The sequence below is a fragment of the Leptinotarsa decemlineata genome, unplaced genomic scaffold (assembly GCF_025532065.1).
Source record: "Leptinotarsa decemlineata unplaced genomic scaffold, Ldec_3_MD MMD2_tig00004307_RagTag_RagTag, whole genome shotgun sequence".
Taxonomy (NCBI): Eukaryota; Metazoa; Arthropoda; class Insecta; order Coleoptera; family Chrysomelidae; genus Leptinotarsa; species Leptinotarsa decemlineata.
In genome coordinates this window covers 10,708,474-10,727,685 of record NW_027412606.1, presented here as the reverse complement: position 1 = coordinate 10,727,685, position 19,212 = coordinate 10,708,474, and the positions used below count along the sequence as shown (strand labels likewise).

The following is a 19,212-nucleotide window of genomic DNA, read 5'->3' as shown; positions in this document are numbered from 1 at the left end:
TCTGGCTCCTATGCAGTTCAAGTCGTTTCTAACGAACTCAATCAATCCTCAGCCAGAACTGTGTGTTTTTCCTTGATAGAGTCGCACTTGAGATATGGAATTGCCTTTTGGGGCTCTTGTAGTCAGAAACTACTAAATTCAGTATTCGTTCTACAAAAAAAGGGCTGTCAAATACATATGTAGGGCAAAATCACAAGACCACTGCAAACGACTTTTCATCTTACTGTACCTTGTTTATTCCTTTCAGAAACCGTTTGCCTAATTCACAAAAAATACTCCAGCTCAGCAGCAAATAATGACAGACATTACAACACGAGAGGAAATCGGAATTTACCCTTGCCAATTCTAAAATCAGCAAATACAATTTTTTTATATATGAAAGCAAAAAAATATACAACCACCTTCCAATGTGCTATAGGGCCATAGCAAATTTAAAAAAAAATTATTTAAAGGGGTACTTCTGCAAAAAGCCTACCATGACTTAAAGGAATATTACGATGATGTATTTTAACTTTCAGTATTTCAGATGCTTACATACTTATCTGTAATGATTTATTTATTGTCTGTAATGGTTTATATATTGTTTTATTTATGTGTGTCCGTATATTTATATTTTTTATCACTATAATGACTGTTCACTGTATATCATAATTTTAATATTTTTTAAAAACTTTAAAATTGTGGACTTCATAAAGTTTCACTAGCTTTGTCAATAAGGATTTCTCGAACAATAATATTATTGGGTACCTTTAATTGATATTTTGAAATCGTCCCGGATTTTCAATTGTCATTATCACCAGGAATGAAACCTTGAAAGAGGGAGAAGTAGTCAACTTGAAACTCAATCCGCAAACTTAAAATGAGTATTCGATTCAGAGAAAGATTGTTATCAATACTGGGTGGAATCAATTCGTCACGAATCACTGTTATATTGTTCACATTCTTTTATTACGTAAACAAGTAAACCGCACCCTGTCATACATTTTAATATAAATGGTTTCATTAGATATTAGCGGTTTTATGAAACAATACTGAGAATTGAGTTTGTGGATAAAATATCGTGATACGTGTATGATTTGCAAATGTGAACGTGACACAACCAATGCTAAACTTATTATATTTAGAATTTCCGTGGGACAATGATTTGCGGGAAAAAAATTAATCGTTAGTAGCCACTGTTATCACTCGAATGACAGTTGACATCATTTAAGTGTTTCCCCGTTAGGGAAGTACCTACAGCTTGTTGAATGTAGGAAGAGCTTTCTGAATTCCTTTATGGCCCCGCTCACTAGATTTATAGAATAGATAATAAAATTTATCAAGTCTCTTCCTAGATTTGACAAGCTGTAGTTCCTTTTGATGAAAACCTCAGCGAATCGTTTTTTTATAAGTTTCTTTTGGAGTTATATTGTATATATGTTTTGTGTACACATATAATTCTAAAGTTGGGATTGGAGTCATTAGCTCAAGTTTTCAAGCTATCTATATGAATGATTAATATCCTACAATATCAAATTTTTGATGAGATTGTAGGAATTCGGTTCCGAAATTTTCAAATATAAGGCAATCGTGTATGAACTTCGAATCGTCGTTAAAACTATTTAAAATACTACCGCTGAAGAGTCGAAACCCAGTATTTTTACCGAAAACTTGGGTTTCTTTGACAACAAAAAGATTCGCAGGAAATTTAATATAAAAATAATCTCTGCAATTTGACATATTTATGCGAAGCTCTCAAAATATGATCACTCATAAATTTCGGCACTTTTCTTGATGATATGATCTGTTCATTCTAACTTTTTCACTATGAATATTGCTGAGAATGAAAATAAAAGGGTTAACTCATTCCTTGATTTTTTTGTGATAACTACAAAGGCAGTCAAACCACGAATATGTTTTGAAACAAAATGGACTATCCCATTCCTAAAATTCGACTCAAATTTTTAATTAGATCTATGTACTGTGAGATTGTTCAAAATCGAGGTGATTTTTGGGAAAGAAAGGTTTTGGATTTCTATTTCTTCATCAGTATTATTTTTGAATTGGCAAATAAAGGAAGTCCTGATGATATAAATGCAGAATTTTTAAAAAATTGTTTTCATAATGTTGCAATGCCCTTAATTAATGTCATAAATACTTCTATAGAAACCAGTACCATTCCATCAATCTTAAAAATTTCAACTATAACACCAATTGCTAAAGTTGCTAATTCGAATAAGGCATCTGATCTTAGACCAATCAATATGCTCTGTACTATTGAGAAAGTATTGGAAAAAGTAGTCTATAGGCTACTTGTTGAATATTTAGAAGAAAATAGTTTGTTAAATAGTGTACAGTCAGGATTTAGGGACAAACACAGTTGCGAAACAGCACTGCAGTATGTTTTAGATGAGTGGAAACTAAACCAAAATAATAAATTAATCACAGGTGCTGTTTTTTTAGATCTTCAGAGGGCATTTGAAACTGTTAACCGCTCTTTACTTATTAGAAAACTAGAAAGCTTTGGTATTATTGATGATGCTTTAAAATGGATGATGGAATATTTAGATAATAGAAAACAGAAATTAAAATTAAATAACATTTTATCTTCAGAAATTATAAACGAGTGTGGTGTACCGCAAGGTAGCGTGTTAGGTCCTCTTCTATTTTTATTGTATATCGATGATATTTCATTTATAATTGATAGATGCTTTGTTCATCTGTTTGCAGATGATACTTTAATATATTATGCATCAAATGATCTGCTTGATATAATTAATGTAATGAATGAGACACTAAAATCTGTATATAACTGGTGCTGCTTCAACTCGTTAAAAATTAATAAAAATAAAACAAAATTCATGATTATAGGAAATGAGAAGCAGTACTATGACTTCAAAAAATATAATTACAATATTAAAATATCAAATGATAAAATTGAGTTAGTAAGAAAAATTGAATATTTGGGTGTAATTGTAGATAATAGAATATTTTTTAAGGAACATGCTTTATATATTATTAAAACAATAGCATTCAAAATTAATTACATAAGTAGGCAATCTAAGCACTTAAACCAATGGTCGCTTTTACTTTTGTATAATAGCTTGATTTTACCTCATTTTACTTATTGTGGAACCATCCTATACTTACTAAACCAAAATGAAATTGGAAGACTTCAGAAACTTCAAAATAGAGGAATGAGAATAATATTATCTTGTGATAGAAGAACACATATAACATTAATGTTGAATACATTAAAATGGTTATCAGTAAAAAATTACTTTCGTTATTTAGCATTAATATTTATTTTTAAAATTAAAACTGGTGATGTTCCTGTATATCTACGTGACAAATTAAAGTATAACTTTGAATATCATGAATACAATACAAGAAATCGCAATAACTTTCATATACGTCAGACTAGTAATGTCAATTCAAATAATACAGTTTTCATTAAAGGAGTTCAAGCATTCAACGAACTACCGGAGGATATTAAGAATGCTACCTCTCTAAATATATTTAAAAGAAAATTAAAAGTGCACCTTTTAGACCTACAAAGTGTTTAGTATAGGAACCTGCTAATACAGTTTTTTTTCTTCTTTTTATTTTATTTATTGTGCTGTTTTTATTTATATGTTTCAATGTACATGATTTCAAATTTTAAATTTTAATTGTGACATTTAAATTTTTAAATTAGATTAAGACTAATATTGTAACTGCATTAGCTTGTGCTAAATAAACGATACATATATAGTATACAAAAATGTAGGAATCTTTCTAAGAAAGGAAGAAAGCAATCAACTTCAAAAACATGTGTAGATCATGCAAGGAAGTTCAAAGTACAGTTTGTCAAGAATAGGAAAAAGGGTGAAATTTTTGCAGCCTGCGCATAACGAAGAGATAGAAAGCATTCGGAGGAACAAAGATGCACATATTTGCGATTAAAGTTGTCTCTGCTTAGTGTAGATGTAGTCTGCTGAATAAACTGTAAAACCAACGTACAAAGTCCCCGCTATTAGTCCATCTCATTATTGAATTCAAAATAATTTTGGTCAAGACAGGAAATGAGGACTATAAAGATAACTTGTTTCTTTTGAGCTAGAAAATTATGAATAATGGTTATGCCATTCATCGGAGAAATGTTTGGAATAAATAAATAAAACTTGCTTTGAATTAGAAGGTTACTTTTATTTTACTTTTAAGTATGTACGGTTTTTATACTTAAATTAAACGCAAAATACGGCGAAAATTTTCTAAGAACGTAACAATTACAAATAAAAAAATACAAAGCAAAAAATTATAAAAGACAAAAAACGCAATCACACGTTAAAAGGTATGACCTGGTTAGTCCTTAGCTCACACAAGTTCCTCAACTTCTGAGAGTTGTCGTTCGTATGGGGGCGACAGCTGATTAACGGAAAAACATATTTTTGAACAGACAGACAGAAATATTTTATCCATATCTTCGGAGGATGAATCTTCGCTAAGGTCTGAACAGATGTAATCTGGTTCAGTGTCACTATCATCTTGCAAGTTGATTATCATGTCGTCTACCATGAAATCTAATATCGCTTCCTTTTCCATGAAAAACTGTTCAAAACTTTGAACATGCTCACATCTTTTTTTCGACTCAGTTTCAGAAAACTGAGTTCATCGCATAATCTTTCCACGGTCTTTAAGCTAAAATCTACATTTCTTTGTGCAACATATTGCTTTGAAGACGCCCACACTAACTCTATAGGATTTAGGTCAGGGTGGTATGGAGGAAGCCTTAGAACGGTATGCCCGTGGGCGCTCATAATTTCATCAATTTTATACATTTTATATCGCGGTTTATCAATTTTAATAGAAATACAAATCAATTTTCAACATATCTTCTGTAAAAGGTATATTTCGTTGCGTTAGCCATTCCATCATTTCGATCTTTCTATTACATAAAGTAGGAGACTGCACATTGTGATAGGGAGCATTGTCTATCACTAAGACACTCTTTGGTGGTAAATTAGGAATAAGTATCTCCTGTAGCCATTTTATGTAATTCGTAAAGTTCATCTCGTTATGATAATCACCTGACTTCGTATTTGATCTATTTTTTAAATAAGCATTTTTCACAAAACCATTTTCACTGCCCGCATTCACTATTATTAGTCTTTGCCCTTTTGATATTGGTTTATGTAAACCTTCACTAGTGTTGTCATTCCAGGTTTTTATGTGGGTGTGCGAGGAATGAATATAGATTTCGTCCATGAAAATTATAGGTCGCTTTTCTTCTCGAATTTTTTTCATATTTCGCAATAAATTGTTCTCAACTGAACGATATCTGGCTTTTCCATTATTAATTTTCGATTATTTTCGTTTTCCTTCAACGAAATCCCATGTCATGCATAACTTATCCAAGCTTTCGTAGGAACCAGCTTAGTCATTTTCGGATTCAAATTTATGCTGTATACGCCGAAGAGTTGCAACCTTTTTATCGACAGTATAATAATTAATAATAAATCTTCGAAGAAATCCTTAATCAAAACCATCTAAGTTTTAGCTGCGGCTTTCTTTCTTTTTATCTTTGGTGTCAAAAAAGCAGTGGCTATTCCATTCTCAATTGATTTCATTTCCTTTGAAATTTTTTGTATACTGCTTAAACTTACGCCAGTTGCCATAGCAGCTCTTTCTTGAACTATTTTAAAGTACTTTATAGGTTTATTTTCTGCCGCTTCTCGTTGCATAAAAAATTACATTGGCTATAACTTCCCTTGTTTGATTTGTCAGCACCTTACTATTTAGGTTTCATTTGAACTCCATCCTGGTTAAGTTACAATACTCAAATTGTACCCTTTACGCTTTATTGCTGCTTGGACTGTACACTCGATTAACCCGCGATGCTCACTTCACAACAGACAAATTCGACTGACTGGGCTGTGTGTGTTTCCACTCCTGTCTTCTGCGCACAGCTAAGGTGGTCTCAAATTAAGATTTTGAAATTTTTTCCTAATCTTGTTCAAATTGAAAGGGTATCTTTCTAGGACAGTTATATTTTTGGGAAAGAAAGGTTTTGGCTTTCTACTTCTCCATCTTGATACAAAAAATGTGGGAAACTTCCAAAGAAAGGAAAAAAACAATTAATTTCAAAAAATTTACTCTAAATAACGATATGAAGATCATACAAAGAAGTAAATTTCAGACACAAACTGGAAGAAATAGCCCTATCGAAATAGCTATTTTCATGTAAACATTAAATTACACGATGGAGGTGATGTTCTAGATGGTTTTGCGGTACCCTAGAAAAAGTATTGCAAAGACTTAAAAACCAAATCCATTGATATAATTATTGTGGTGAATTTTATATCCTTTCAGATCCTAATTCAACATTATTAACATATAAAGAAATAATAAGAGATGGACACCGAAGAAAAACTAACAAATAATATGACAAGTAACCAGACTATAATTTTTTGGCCGAATGACCATCATGAAACAATACGATGAGTAATAACTTTTTTTTTACTTATATGTCGCAATTAGTAATACTTTGATATTATCAAAATTAATCTTCGCCTTGAAGATGATCACATGGTGATTGAAACACGTGTCGAGGTTTTGAAAATAACGGTTTGGTGTTGTGATAAAACTCCAGTTATATTTGTTACTACACCAAAGGTTCCAAAGAGTGAATCACAATTACCAATCAGACTTTTCGTTAATTAACATTATGGAAAGGTTCTAAAATATCAAAGACATACTAAAAGCGTTTTGACCTTGAAGTGAGTACTGAAGTTATATAACGACAATAATGGTAGCGCTAGTGTCTAGGCACAGCAGCCACCTTGCGTGCTAAGTTTAGCGCAGCGAGAATAAACGTCATCATATCTCCAAGTGTACAATTATTGATATTCTAATATGTCCTTAAGTAAGAATATATTATGGACAATACTTATTCGAAGAGTAAATGAATAAGAAGTACGAATTGGAAAGTTTTATAGTAGTATTTTCTTTTCAAAGAAACCAAATCCATCTGGTAACCAAACATAATTAATACTAGATTCAGTAGATGATGGCTATAACTGAAAGAACTATTCCTGTACTTCATTTTAGAATATTGTCTTAGAGTAGAATGTTCGTTGAAATCAAACCTAACGTTAACTAAATATAGTTGTCTCCAAATAAATTTGACATCTCAGAACTAGATTATGAGATATTTCCATTGTATGAACAATTCGAAATCAATTAATTTTAAGTTCAGGAAAACCCCGTTGATAAATTCATGAAGAAAAGTAATGTGTAGTGAGTTTTCTCAGTTTTCCTTCACTATGAGCACAAAATATTTTTTATATTATTTTTTTTTCTAGCAACAATCAATACACATTTTTTCCAGTCAAATTATCTACATACTCCTCTCTAGAATTCGATTTAAAACTACTTTCAAATGCCATTATTCTACTCGTATATGAATATACTTGATCATTAATATAATTCAACTTGAATGTGAATTCGACCCTACGAGTCATTGTGATAATCTGTAAAAATATTCTGGATTGTGAGAATCTATGTGTATATCATAAATGATATGCAACTTGATACCAAATAGACTTCTGAAATTGTCAGACAGTTTACAAAGCGTGAAACTGATTATCATAAGACGACAATTTATGCAATGAATTATTTATGACTTCATTTTGTTACGGTTATGTACTATAGGCACTACAAATGGTTATCGTTAGCATGTTATTAGTAAAATATCAGTTTGAACAGTTACTATTTTAACTGTTTTTGTTAAAGTAATTAATCATGTATTAGAACAAATAATAACACTTCGATGTGAAAAATAGTGAAGAGGTAAACCTACACGAAAGTTCATAATTGAAAAAAAAAATTTATTGGACCAATTTTTCTACACAGTAACACTTGGCAAACTTCTGTAGGAAAACAACTATTTCCTTGCTAATAGCCAAGAATAGTATGTGCCTATCTGACCTTGACAGTTCTGGGTGGTCTCATGAAATGAGCTCCTCTCGCTCTCGTATTACGTTTGTAAAACTGATAATTGGTTAGAATTACATGCTTATTCTTATGTATTTCCAGTAGACATTGGTGAATTAATATAGACGTTACTGTCATTATACCAAGTTTTTTCGAAAAAGGAACAACAGGAATCTTTGAAACCAGTGCTGAGAATTATTCTGACAGCTGGAATTAATTTTGGGGCTGAAGTCATCTTCTAAATTGCCGCAGATATCATATTTTCAAAAACTCATTTTGATTCATCTTTCGAGAGAGACATGAAATTAGTCTCGAAGAAGCTCTGTTCAGATACTTTTTTATATGTTTATGTTATACCTTGGGACCTTGCGCTAATATAAAATTTATGACTTTCATTATTGGTTTACCGAAAAAAATGTCTTGAATTTTCTTACTTGAGAGATAAAGGAGCTCCACCTCTCATTTTCGAAATATATCCATAGACGTTGGCCCAACATAAACATAGGTTTTACTTTTTCGTAAAATGTTTATTGAATTCCTTTACTTGATAGATGGAAGAATAAAAACAGGTTCCCGTTTCATTTTTGAAGAATATCCAGTTTCGCCCAACATAACACTTTGACTGACTCAAATTTTTGAGCTGGGCGTTTTTGAAATTTTGCCAGTATTTGAAATTATTCTGCTGGCATTTTTTTGAAGAATGAACATCTTTAAGGTATTAATTTTGAGGATAATGTCGTATCTCAAGCTATGATACATATTATCTATTAAAAACATCATTGCGAAATATCTTTCGAGAAAACTAAAGCTAGTCTCGAAGAGGCTCTGTTCAGATATCTGTTTATATTTTTATAGTTTATCTCATGACCTTTATATTCTTAGGTATAGTGCTTATACCAAATCTCTAACTTTTATTATTGGTTTTCAGAAAAGTTTGTCTGGATTCCCTTACTTAAGAGATAAAATGTTGTTCTTAGGAAACAAATACCTTTGTCGTTTTTAATTAAATCGGTTTGGTGTAACTAAAAGGTCTTCCATTAGGCGCTTCTTATCTTGAAATGTAACCAAACATTTTTTTCAAAAACTACACCTCACGATTTGACCTCCACAAACTTTATTTGAAAAATATAATCACAACATGTTCAAAGTTAATGAACACTTTATCACAACATGAATATACTTTCATATAGTTAAGAAAGCTACTGTGCAAGCGAAACATGTTGTGATTATATTTTTCAAATAAAGTTTGTGGAGATCAAATCGTGAGTTGTAGTTTATGAAATTACTATGGATCTTCATCAAGTAACGGCCGAATCAATCAGAAAAAAAAAGTAAATATACAAAATGTGTGTGGGATATCATCAAAATTTTTCATTCGTTTGAAACCCTATTGATGCCATTATGTGTGGAATATAACATCCTTCAAATGTCTTCCTCGGCTTCTCTGGGTGAAGCGCATCCGAAACGTCCAATTTTCCATGACTCTGGCGCATAAGTCAGGCTGAGTTTGACTGATGACATGGGTTATGTTAGCTTTGAGGTCCGCTGTAGTTTGTGGCTTATTTGCATACACCTGCAACTTAAGAAAAAAAATTCACAATAAAAAGTCTAAATCGCACAATCTCGTGGCCAGTGCACATCACCTCCACGTAAGATAATCATAACCTTAAATCGCTAGTGCCAGTTGTGTGGCACCTACCCTTGAAACCACATTTCGTGGGGTCTACATCATCCAATTCAGGCCTTAATAAGTTGGTAATCATCGATGGCCTGACCAACGTAGTTCTCAAAGAAATATAGACCGATGACGCCGCCAGCCCGTAATCCACATCAAACAGTGACTTTTTTATGATGCATTGGACGCTCATGGATCTCATATGGATTGGTATCGTCCCAAATTCGACAATTTTATTTGTTCACTACACATTCATCCAGAAATTAACCTCATCGCTGAAGATGAGAAAATTTGGGTCAGTTGCCAACTGCTCCAGAGCAGGTCGTTTATCTTCAGTTCCTGTGGAGATGAATTTTGTATGGGTGCAGGCTCAAGTCACGATGCAAAATTCGCTAAGTTGTGGTCTGCGAATGGTCGAGTTCTTGTGAGCGACTCGAAATCGACTGCCTCGGATTCTCTTGAAGTAACGATGTTTTCGGCAGATTTTGGGTTTCGTCGACGTACGTGTGTTGGTCGATCGTTTACTGAACAAGTGGACTCAAATTCATCCACCACATTGCGAATAGGCCTATCGGTAAGACGACTAAGGCGTCCGAAAAATGGACGAGGGGAGCGATACGCTGCCCGAACAGAACACCCATTTTGATAAAACAATATTTGCACGTGAAGTTGAATGATATACCCGTCCATGGTGAGTTGGCAAAACAGACTGAATAAACGGCAACTAATTTGACAGATGTAGCAAGATGGCCGTTATCAATTGTCAAAGTTAAATGGGAAATTAACGATAAAGCCATGATGATTTCATTTGATATACCTACATAAAAACTTATTTTTACATGGACTGGATAACGTATTCTGTTTACCCAATATTTTAACAGCATTAACCGACGATACAGTCGGTTAATGCTGTTATTAGAAACTAACGTTTACTGAAAATTTGGTGATGAGAGAAATAATACGTAACGCAATGTCTTGTTTCAGAAAAGATGCCGGAAACAGCAACAAACCTATCTGCAGAAGATCGCCCAATCTCACGCCGTGAATTTTCTCTACCGTCTGGTGTTAATAGTAGGTCTTCTTCTGCTACTCGCTATGAGGGGCAGTTGTCCTACCACCATCAAGTACCTCTCCAATCAACTATGAGCCACCACAGGGAAAGTTCAGCGTTTGTACCGGTTGTTCCTTCTCGGAGTATGCATCCTATATTATATCCTGGTGAGATGCATCCTTTACTGGGATCTGATCTGATTCAGGAAAACAGAGAAAGGAACGAGGGAGCACCCAGTTCGGAGAAAAATGTTTCCAGCAGTTTTTCGACGGTAAGGAAGTCTACCTCTACTTTTGATCTGATGGCCATGATGCAGGATAAACGGAAGGAACTCCATTTTCGCGAAGAAGCAGCCTGCGTCGCAGCGGCGCATGCTGCAGCTTTGATGCTTCCTCATCGTCCAGGGCTACTGGAAGCGTCGGGAAGTTCGCAGAATCATTCTTTCTCCGGATTTTTGCCTACTTCACCAGCCAACCCGTCCACATTTACGTTTCGGGAAGTGGGACTCTTTTTCCGCCTGGCCCTCCTCAGATGCACGCCCATTTAGACCGAAGGCTACTCAGAGCACCAGGACGGGCGTCAAGACCTAAGAAGCAGTTTATTTGCAAATACTGTAACAGACAGTTCACGAAAAGTTACAATTTGTTGATACATGAACGAACCCATACCGATGAAAGGCCTTACTCATGTGATATTTGTGGAAAAGCTTTCAGGAGACAAGACCATTTGAGAGATCACAGGTGAGCAGAACTAATATCATTACTGTTATCCGAGGAGTCAATTTGGAAAGTTTCCATCCTCAATTTAATGTTTTCATGAAATGGTGTGAACAATGGGAAATACTTCAATTTCATTTCTAAGGGAACAGTTGCGAGAAATATTTTCAGATCTCGTAGTTCAACTCCCTATGAGGGATAGGAAAATGGGAAAGGTCATTTAGTCCTTTATTTTAATGGTCTTTTGATTCTCTTACCAGGGTTATACAAATACTTTATATTTGAAAAGCATTTTCTGAACAATCGTGTTCGAAAATCATTGGAAGAATTATTACAACTCACCAGCTCTTAAAGTAATATTTTTCGGGTTATTACTGAAAAAATACCGCGGAAATCAGCGCAGAAAGTTGATGGTATTTCAGAAAATCAACGAATCAATCATATAGGCCAATAAATTGCAAAAAAAAAACAATATACGATTTTAACACAGAAAAAAAAACAAACGTATTCCAAACTAACTTTGAACAATCGATTACTAGAAACAGAATTAACGCCATTAACGTATTTTTGTAGCACATACCACATCCTTTATTAATGAGATTGGATGGCTGAAGATGTGTAATAGACGTGAGCATCACTTAATAAACTTTGTTTATAGGTACACTTCTGAGTAGTAAAACTCCCGAATGAATAACTTTGTACTCAGAAGCTTCATATATGACAGAAATCTCCGTCTTACAAATCTTCTCACAATTCCCAAACATTCTTCACAATTATATGAACGCCCATTTTTTTCACCAGGCAGCAGCTCTGCTCAACATCTACTTTTATTATATTAAAATCAAATCACTATTTTCATTTAGAAAAACATTCAGGGAAATTATTTCCAGTAAACAGTGAAATGAAAAAAAAAAACAAAATTGAATATTGTTCCCTTTTTTTGTCTATCTTTGTATGATTCGTCATATGATAAGAATATTATCAAACGCTTTTGTCAAATGTCTGTTCTTAGTTGAGTAGAAGCTATACTAAAATCCGCCAAGTTCGTAAAGATCATTTTTTAATTTTTTTTTAACCGAAGTATGCGCTGGTCAGGCCCTATCCCACAAAGCCCCCATACTTTCGAGAGGAAGCGCCAGCATTATCAACTATCGGCCACTCTTCACACCGTGGGGTAAGTGATCATTGGGTCCGAGAATCGTGTGTCCTGAGCAGGCGCAATGAGCCAAGAATAACAGCCTTCTGCATCTGACCGGCTAAGATTTCTGCCTTAGTACGGCAAGCTGGTATGATTTTGAGATTCGAGAGTAGAGAGGGCATTATTCTATCAAGGACTCCAGTTATCAGAACAACCATCTTGACAGAGTGATCTGGATAGAGTCTGCGGAGTTTGAAGAGAAAATCTCGATATTTCATCCGTTTTTTTCTCCTGTTTTCTGACGATATTCATTTCGCCAGGAGCCGAAAACTCCACGACAAATATTGTCTTGCTCTGGTGGTCGAGAAGGACTACATCAGGCTCAATAGCTTGTATGAGCCTGAGAGTGGGAAACGAATAGTTCCAATAAATTCAGCATGTCTCGTTCCCCACAACAGATTCAATATCCCCCGGAGCATAGGGCAACACTGGTGACTCGTCAATACCGTAGGAATGCCGTAGATAGTAATATAGCACTCTAGGGCCGCGTTATGTCGATGGATATAGGCCGAGAACGCATATGCTGGACATGCTGATAGCAAGTGCATTAGGGTCTCGGGCGCCTCACGGCAGGCCCTGCACCTTGTGTCAGGAACCCATCACGCGATTGCGGTAGACTAAGGTGTTGAAGACACTATCCTGGCAAGCCATGATGGACTCCTCAGTTTCCGACTTCAGCCCATTCGACCTGAGAAAAGCGAACGTTAGGCGCTTTGATAAGCCAAGGTCTCCAATGTTATTGTAGAAGACCCCATGCATTGGCTTATCCTTGTGTTTCCGCAGAAGTAAGGAGATCTCGGCGGCTTTTATCTGAGCTTTTTGCTGAACAGGTTCCAACTCGGTGACAAAGTTGTGGTCACTTCGTTCAGTGTCGTAAACTATACCGAGTTCATCAGCTGCTCGGGCAGCTGCCCTAAAGAGAAATGCTCCAATTCCTGGTCTCTCATGATCACGGACCATGCAGAGAAGGGGATCCGAACTTCTGACGACTTTACAGGCTGTATCCAGTAAGTACCATTCTGACATGTAGACACTGCAAACTCAAAAGTCCATGGCCTCCCTGTTGTCGGGGGAAGTACAACCGTGGAACGGACGATTTGGGATGCAAACTCCTATAGAGATGCATCATTTTTCGGGTCTTTACGTCGAGTTGATACAGCTCCTCCGAGTCCACTTCACTACTCCAAACGAGTAGAGTAAGATTAGAACGGCAAGCATATTTGTTGCATCATTGCATTATTATTATTATTAATATTATTTGTTCAATCTCGGAAATGAAAAATATTTATATTATCTGTAGATTATTTGATGATAAATCTTGAAAGTTAAAAAAAAATACAGTGTTACATACAAAAGTTTGTGTTTTTTGAAATATTCTCAAATATACCGAGTAGAAGAATTGCCTATCAAAGTTTTTTTTAGCAAAATTACATGCATATATTGCTTTCCATATCCCGATTACGTCAGAGAGGTACTTCCAAAAAATATATGATTATTTTGGTATAAACCGAGCCGTTCAGAAGTGATATAAAAAATATTGCCAGAAAGCTGATTCGTTCAATTATCATCATTTTCAATGAAAACTGTATTGAAAAATATAGCTTTGCACTTGACAATATTAACGGGAGAGCTTTCTTCAGGAATATATAATTTTCAACTTTTTGAGATCCATAACGCTCATCGGTTTGACTAGTTTCGTAATGTACTGGGAATTTTGCACATTTTTTGGTACCAAGTAGTTTTTTCCTAGCTGACTCTTTCACAATTTCAGGGATGTATTTTGTTGTATGGATGCCTGGATTTCTCCTTGTTAATTTTCTGTAATGAACATTATAGGGCTGCAACATATCCTATCTCATAACTAACCCTGGAAAATAATTTTTGTTATACTCCTTGAGTGGAATTTTATCTTGGCTGTACATGATTCGATATCCCTTATCAAACCACAATCTGCCATTTGTGATGTGTTGTCTTTTTCATTTTCCTATCCTAAGCAAAAATATGATTCGTGTTTGAAACGATTTTCAAAGGTGCATTAGTGACATTATTTTTGAAGTTCTTCAGCTCAAAATCCAAGGGCTCAATTATTGGAAGAATCAATGTCTTGTTGATGTTAGAGTTCTCTTCCTTACAGTTGAAATTATTCTTATGTTTATATATTTATATGACTTCTTTGAATAACCTCGGATAATACCCTCTGATTGTAACAAGAAATTGCAGACGTTCAAAGGCAATGTCAACGCTGCCGCCTGAGAGAGCAACTACGAATTTATTTGTTTTGGACATAGCGGCAATTTTTGATGGTCAGTCATGGGTCTTAAGTGTCGGGGTATTTCGGCTTGGTTATATCCGTTACCCATGAACGCATTCTCCAGATGACATATTTCCTCTTGTAGCCTCTCCGGAAAGACCTCCGACAGAGCCTTACGACCGATACAGAAATACTCCAGGGTGACACTGGAGTGAACGGCCAATAGAAGAACTTTTCTGCCCTACATAAGTGATGTGGTGGGCCAAATTGTAAGGATCTTTGGAAAATATTGAAGTTAAGGTCCAATTTCAAGCCAACAAGAACGATAGAGAATAGTCTCAGGTCAGCAAAAGACCCCGGGGATAATTAAGTACCCAAAGAGTACACCACATACCGTGTAGTTGTGGTTCGTCTACAACGGAACCATGGAAAGAAGCGTTAAAACTCCACAATACAAGAGCAGTCGGCCGTCCGACACCTGGTCCTGCGCATCACAGCAGTTCAGGTTACTTCGACCTTTGACGCATCGTCTTTGATAATGTCTGCCGCCGTAGCAGACGAAATGTCAAGTATAAAAACTTGCAGACCACGGCTAATGAACCCGGAAACATCGGACAATTTATTGGACACTAGCCGTGAAAGCTTATGGCTATTGTCTTTGTCCGCGATCAACTATTTATATTTTATTTTGGGCATATCAATGGTGAACATGAATCCATCGCGAATATGGGGGAAGTATCAGTATGGTGTGTCCATACTTTTCAGCAATACTCTCAAGGGTATACACTTTTTCAAATTTTTTTGTCTGTAAAACTTGAAGTAGTTGATTTTTGGTATAGTAATCTTCAAAATACAAATTGTCATCCATTAAAAAACTTTGTATTTCATTTTTATTCAAATTTGGTACTTTGATGAGGTGTCTCGAATGATAGGAAGCGTTGTCAAGAACTATTACACTATTCGCATCCAAATTTGGGATCAATGTGTTAGCTTCCATGTTCTTTTGATAGTTAACATTGCAGTCCTAAAGTTTTTTTCCACATAGTTTCAAAGAATTCTGAACCCATCCTTCACTTCCTCCGTAATGCACTATGATTAGTCGTGATCCTTTGTTTGCAGGCATGTTAGTCGTACACATTCTCGAACCATCAGTCCACCCTTTCGTACCTTTCTCCTGAATGTCATACCAAGTTTCATCCAAATAGAAAATTTGCCGTTGTTCTTGTCTATATTTGAATAGGATGGCGACCGTTGAATATGATTTCGATTGTCAAGTTGGCGGCTTTCCGAGTTGAAGAGTGAAGTGAATAATTTCGACATAAAATATAAATACATGTCGAAATTATTCACTTCACCCTTCAACTCGGAAAGCCGCCCTAAATGTAAGTACTCATCAACATTGTTTTTTTTTTTGTAAAGTGTTCGAACCGTTCATTATTATTTTTTAACTATTGTTATATTACATAATTTATTTTGTTTCTAACAGAACTGGTTTGTGAATTTCCATTTTAATATGTATGTCTTGTTCTTATATGTCAGAGTCCTGAAGATGAAACAATGAAGTTTCGAAACGTCGACAATTTAGAAATAGGTTTTCTTCAACATTTTGACCGAATTCCCGTCAACTCGACAATCAAGAGTTCTTGTCTATATTTAGTTATTTGTTCCAAGTATTTGTTACGCAATTCCACTATTCTCCTGCTTTTCATAACTGCTTATTATTTATTTCAAATCTAAATTCTAGTTTTGCTACAACATCTCACGTTATGGCCGGAAGTATTAAATGTCTTCCTTATGATTTCAGTTGTAGGAATCTCATTGCTTTTGTAACAGTCGTATATTGTTTTTTTCAAAGATTTTATTAGATGAACATCTAAAGGTCTTGGTAATCCTGTTGCGTTCATAAGGTTTGTTTTTGACTATTTTACGTACAGTTGAGAAAGGCACTTCGGTCAAATCTGATGTTGCTTGTAATAGTTTGTTTTCCTCGAAACCAAACTTGAGATGTAGATTCTTATATACATCGAAACATACTTTGTGTTTCAATATTCAAATGCAGCTGAATCTTATTCACTGGTATCTCTTTTTCGCATTGTTCACCAGCGCTATTGAAATCACTACACAGGAAAAAGTCTGTGTTGTTATCACACTCGTTCCTGAACTGAACATTGACGACAAAACGGCGGTACTCATCGCTACATTCTATTCGTCACCGTAACATGACTTCAAATTCAATTTCATGACTCTTCAGCCAATCATAAAACTCGGTTAGTAAAACTTATCCAATACGAACCGCCAATTCTACAGTCTACGTAGACTAGTTCGCAGCCTTTTCATTTCTATGTATTGGTTTTTTTGGCCTTTGAGAGTGCCGTCAACTTCAAATGTGCACAATAACGTTTACCTACTTCGACTGTACCATTGGAAATGCTTTTCAAAATGATGTGCCACTTGGCCCCCTTTCTGTTGGACAGTATGGGCTGAATATATTCCTTGAAAGCTACTGTTCCCTTGGAAAATTACTTAATTATTTTTTCACCACACTGAGTTTTGGCGAATTGAAACAGATTCAACTCATGACGGAATATTTGTCCAAAAGCTCTACCTGTGCAAGACAGGTCAAGTTCGGAGAGCAAGTTCATTATGTATTTTATTATTGTTTCTCATAAATATCTATTCATAATTTTCGTCTCTTGACTTTTATTGTTCATATTTTACAGACTAATGCTACTGAGGAATATATTCTTTCAGTAGGTATAAAACTATAAAAATGGCATACATGTTAACCTTTTATAATTATAAATATTAAGCATCAATAAAATTTAATTGATTATTATTCATGTGAAAAACCACTGACTACCGTTTGAGGCCAGTTCTCGAATTTATCTACTCAAATAATAGACGTGTAATCGTTGGTGTACTAAATTTATGATGAAATTAACAAATTGTTTTAGTTTTAACTCTACCCCATATGAATGTTTATGGTTTATTTGATCTGAACACTTCTTGTTTACAGTACAATTCAAATTTAGTGGAAACCACAGTCAATTCGGGAAACTGTATGCTTGGGTGGCATGACATAATAATAATCTCTTTATTGCATAGCTCAGATAGTTGATATCCTTCAACAGTAAGTTTTCTTCATTAGAAATAATTTGTAGGTAGCTCTCAGAAACTTGAACTTGCATTTTTCTAACAAAACTAATTTTGCCAAAATATCATCAGGAGATGATTGTAACCAATATCACACTTCATTTATATCCAGGTATATGAATCTTTATTCGATATCGTTAGTAACCTCGGTTATCTCTATCACTCAGTTATTAACTGATTACCATATGAATACTTCGTATGAATTTTGGGAAAAGTAATCTGGAAACCGTTGAACACTGAATCGTAAGGAATAAAAACTTTCACTCTTCATGTCGCAATTTGCTTTTGTAAGGCTTTCAAAAGCATCGAGAAGTAAAATGTCATATACCCGTCTCATTCATTCTCAACAATTCTCCACACTACAAACGGTCTCCAAAATATTCACAGCAACAGTTTACTTTTATGCTACATGGTTCATAAGAATTCTGAACCCATCCTTTACTTCCTCTGCAATGCACAATGATTAGTCGTGATTCTTTGTTTGCAGGCATGTTAGGCGTACACATTCTCGAACCATCAGTCCAACCATCAATTTTTTCTATAAAATACTACTCCCATACATTAGATCCGTAACAAAAACTAAGTTTTTGAAATACGTTTTCAAAATAATATTTCAGTTCTGTGTTTCTGTTGGATTAAATCTATAGGGGTGCTGCGTTTCAATTATTCGGTAATAGTTTTTAACGTTTCAGTTTTAATTATGTTGTATTTGGAGTTGCCTGTAGAGGAGTTGATTGTAGAGGATGAAACATACAGTGTGTCAATTTTAAAACTTAGAATGGGCTGTATCTCACGATACAGCCGATAGTAAGCCCGAATAGTAAGGAGGAACTAAAGTGACTTGAAAGAGAAGTCAACCCCCTTCAACCCCTAGGCCCCACCGACCAAAACACAAAAAGATTAAATTGGAAACCCCTACTTGTGATACATCATTGAGAAGACTATAAAAATGCTGTCCAATGGTATAAATAATAATTGTACAGGGTGAAGCAATAATTGTGAAACTTTGGCTTAAATGGAATATTTAATGAGTTTTTTGTTTAACTGCAAATTTATTAAAAATGTCGATTGAATAAATGTTCACAGTGTGTTCCGTTGTTTTGTAAACAATAACACAGCTTATTTTCAAGTTCTGCACGAACTTTGGCAAATGTTGTTCTAGTAATGGCGCGACATGCTTGCGTAATTCTTTCTCACAATTCCCCAAGTGACGCA

At 34.8% G+C, this 19,212-nt stretch overlaps 1 protein-coding gene across 1 annotated transcript in view; it reads left to right on the top strand.

Annotated features, from left to right (window-relative positions):
- LOC111507516 (uncharacterized) overlaps positions 1-19,212 on the top strand; it is a 74,118-nt gene that overhangs the window by 13,798 nt on the left and 41,108 nt on the right. The window contains 2 exon segments of the mRNA XM_023162830.2: positions 10,613-11,187; positions 11,190-11,419. Coding sequence (XP_023018598.2) covers positions 10,618-11,187; positions 11,190-11,419 — 800 coding nt within the window. The 5' untranslated portion in view covers positions 10,613-10,617.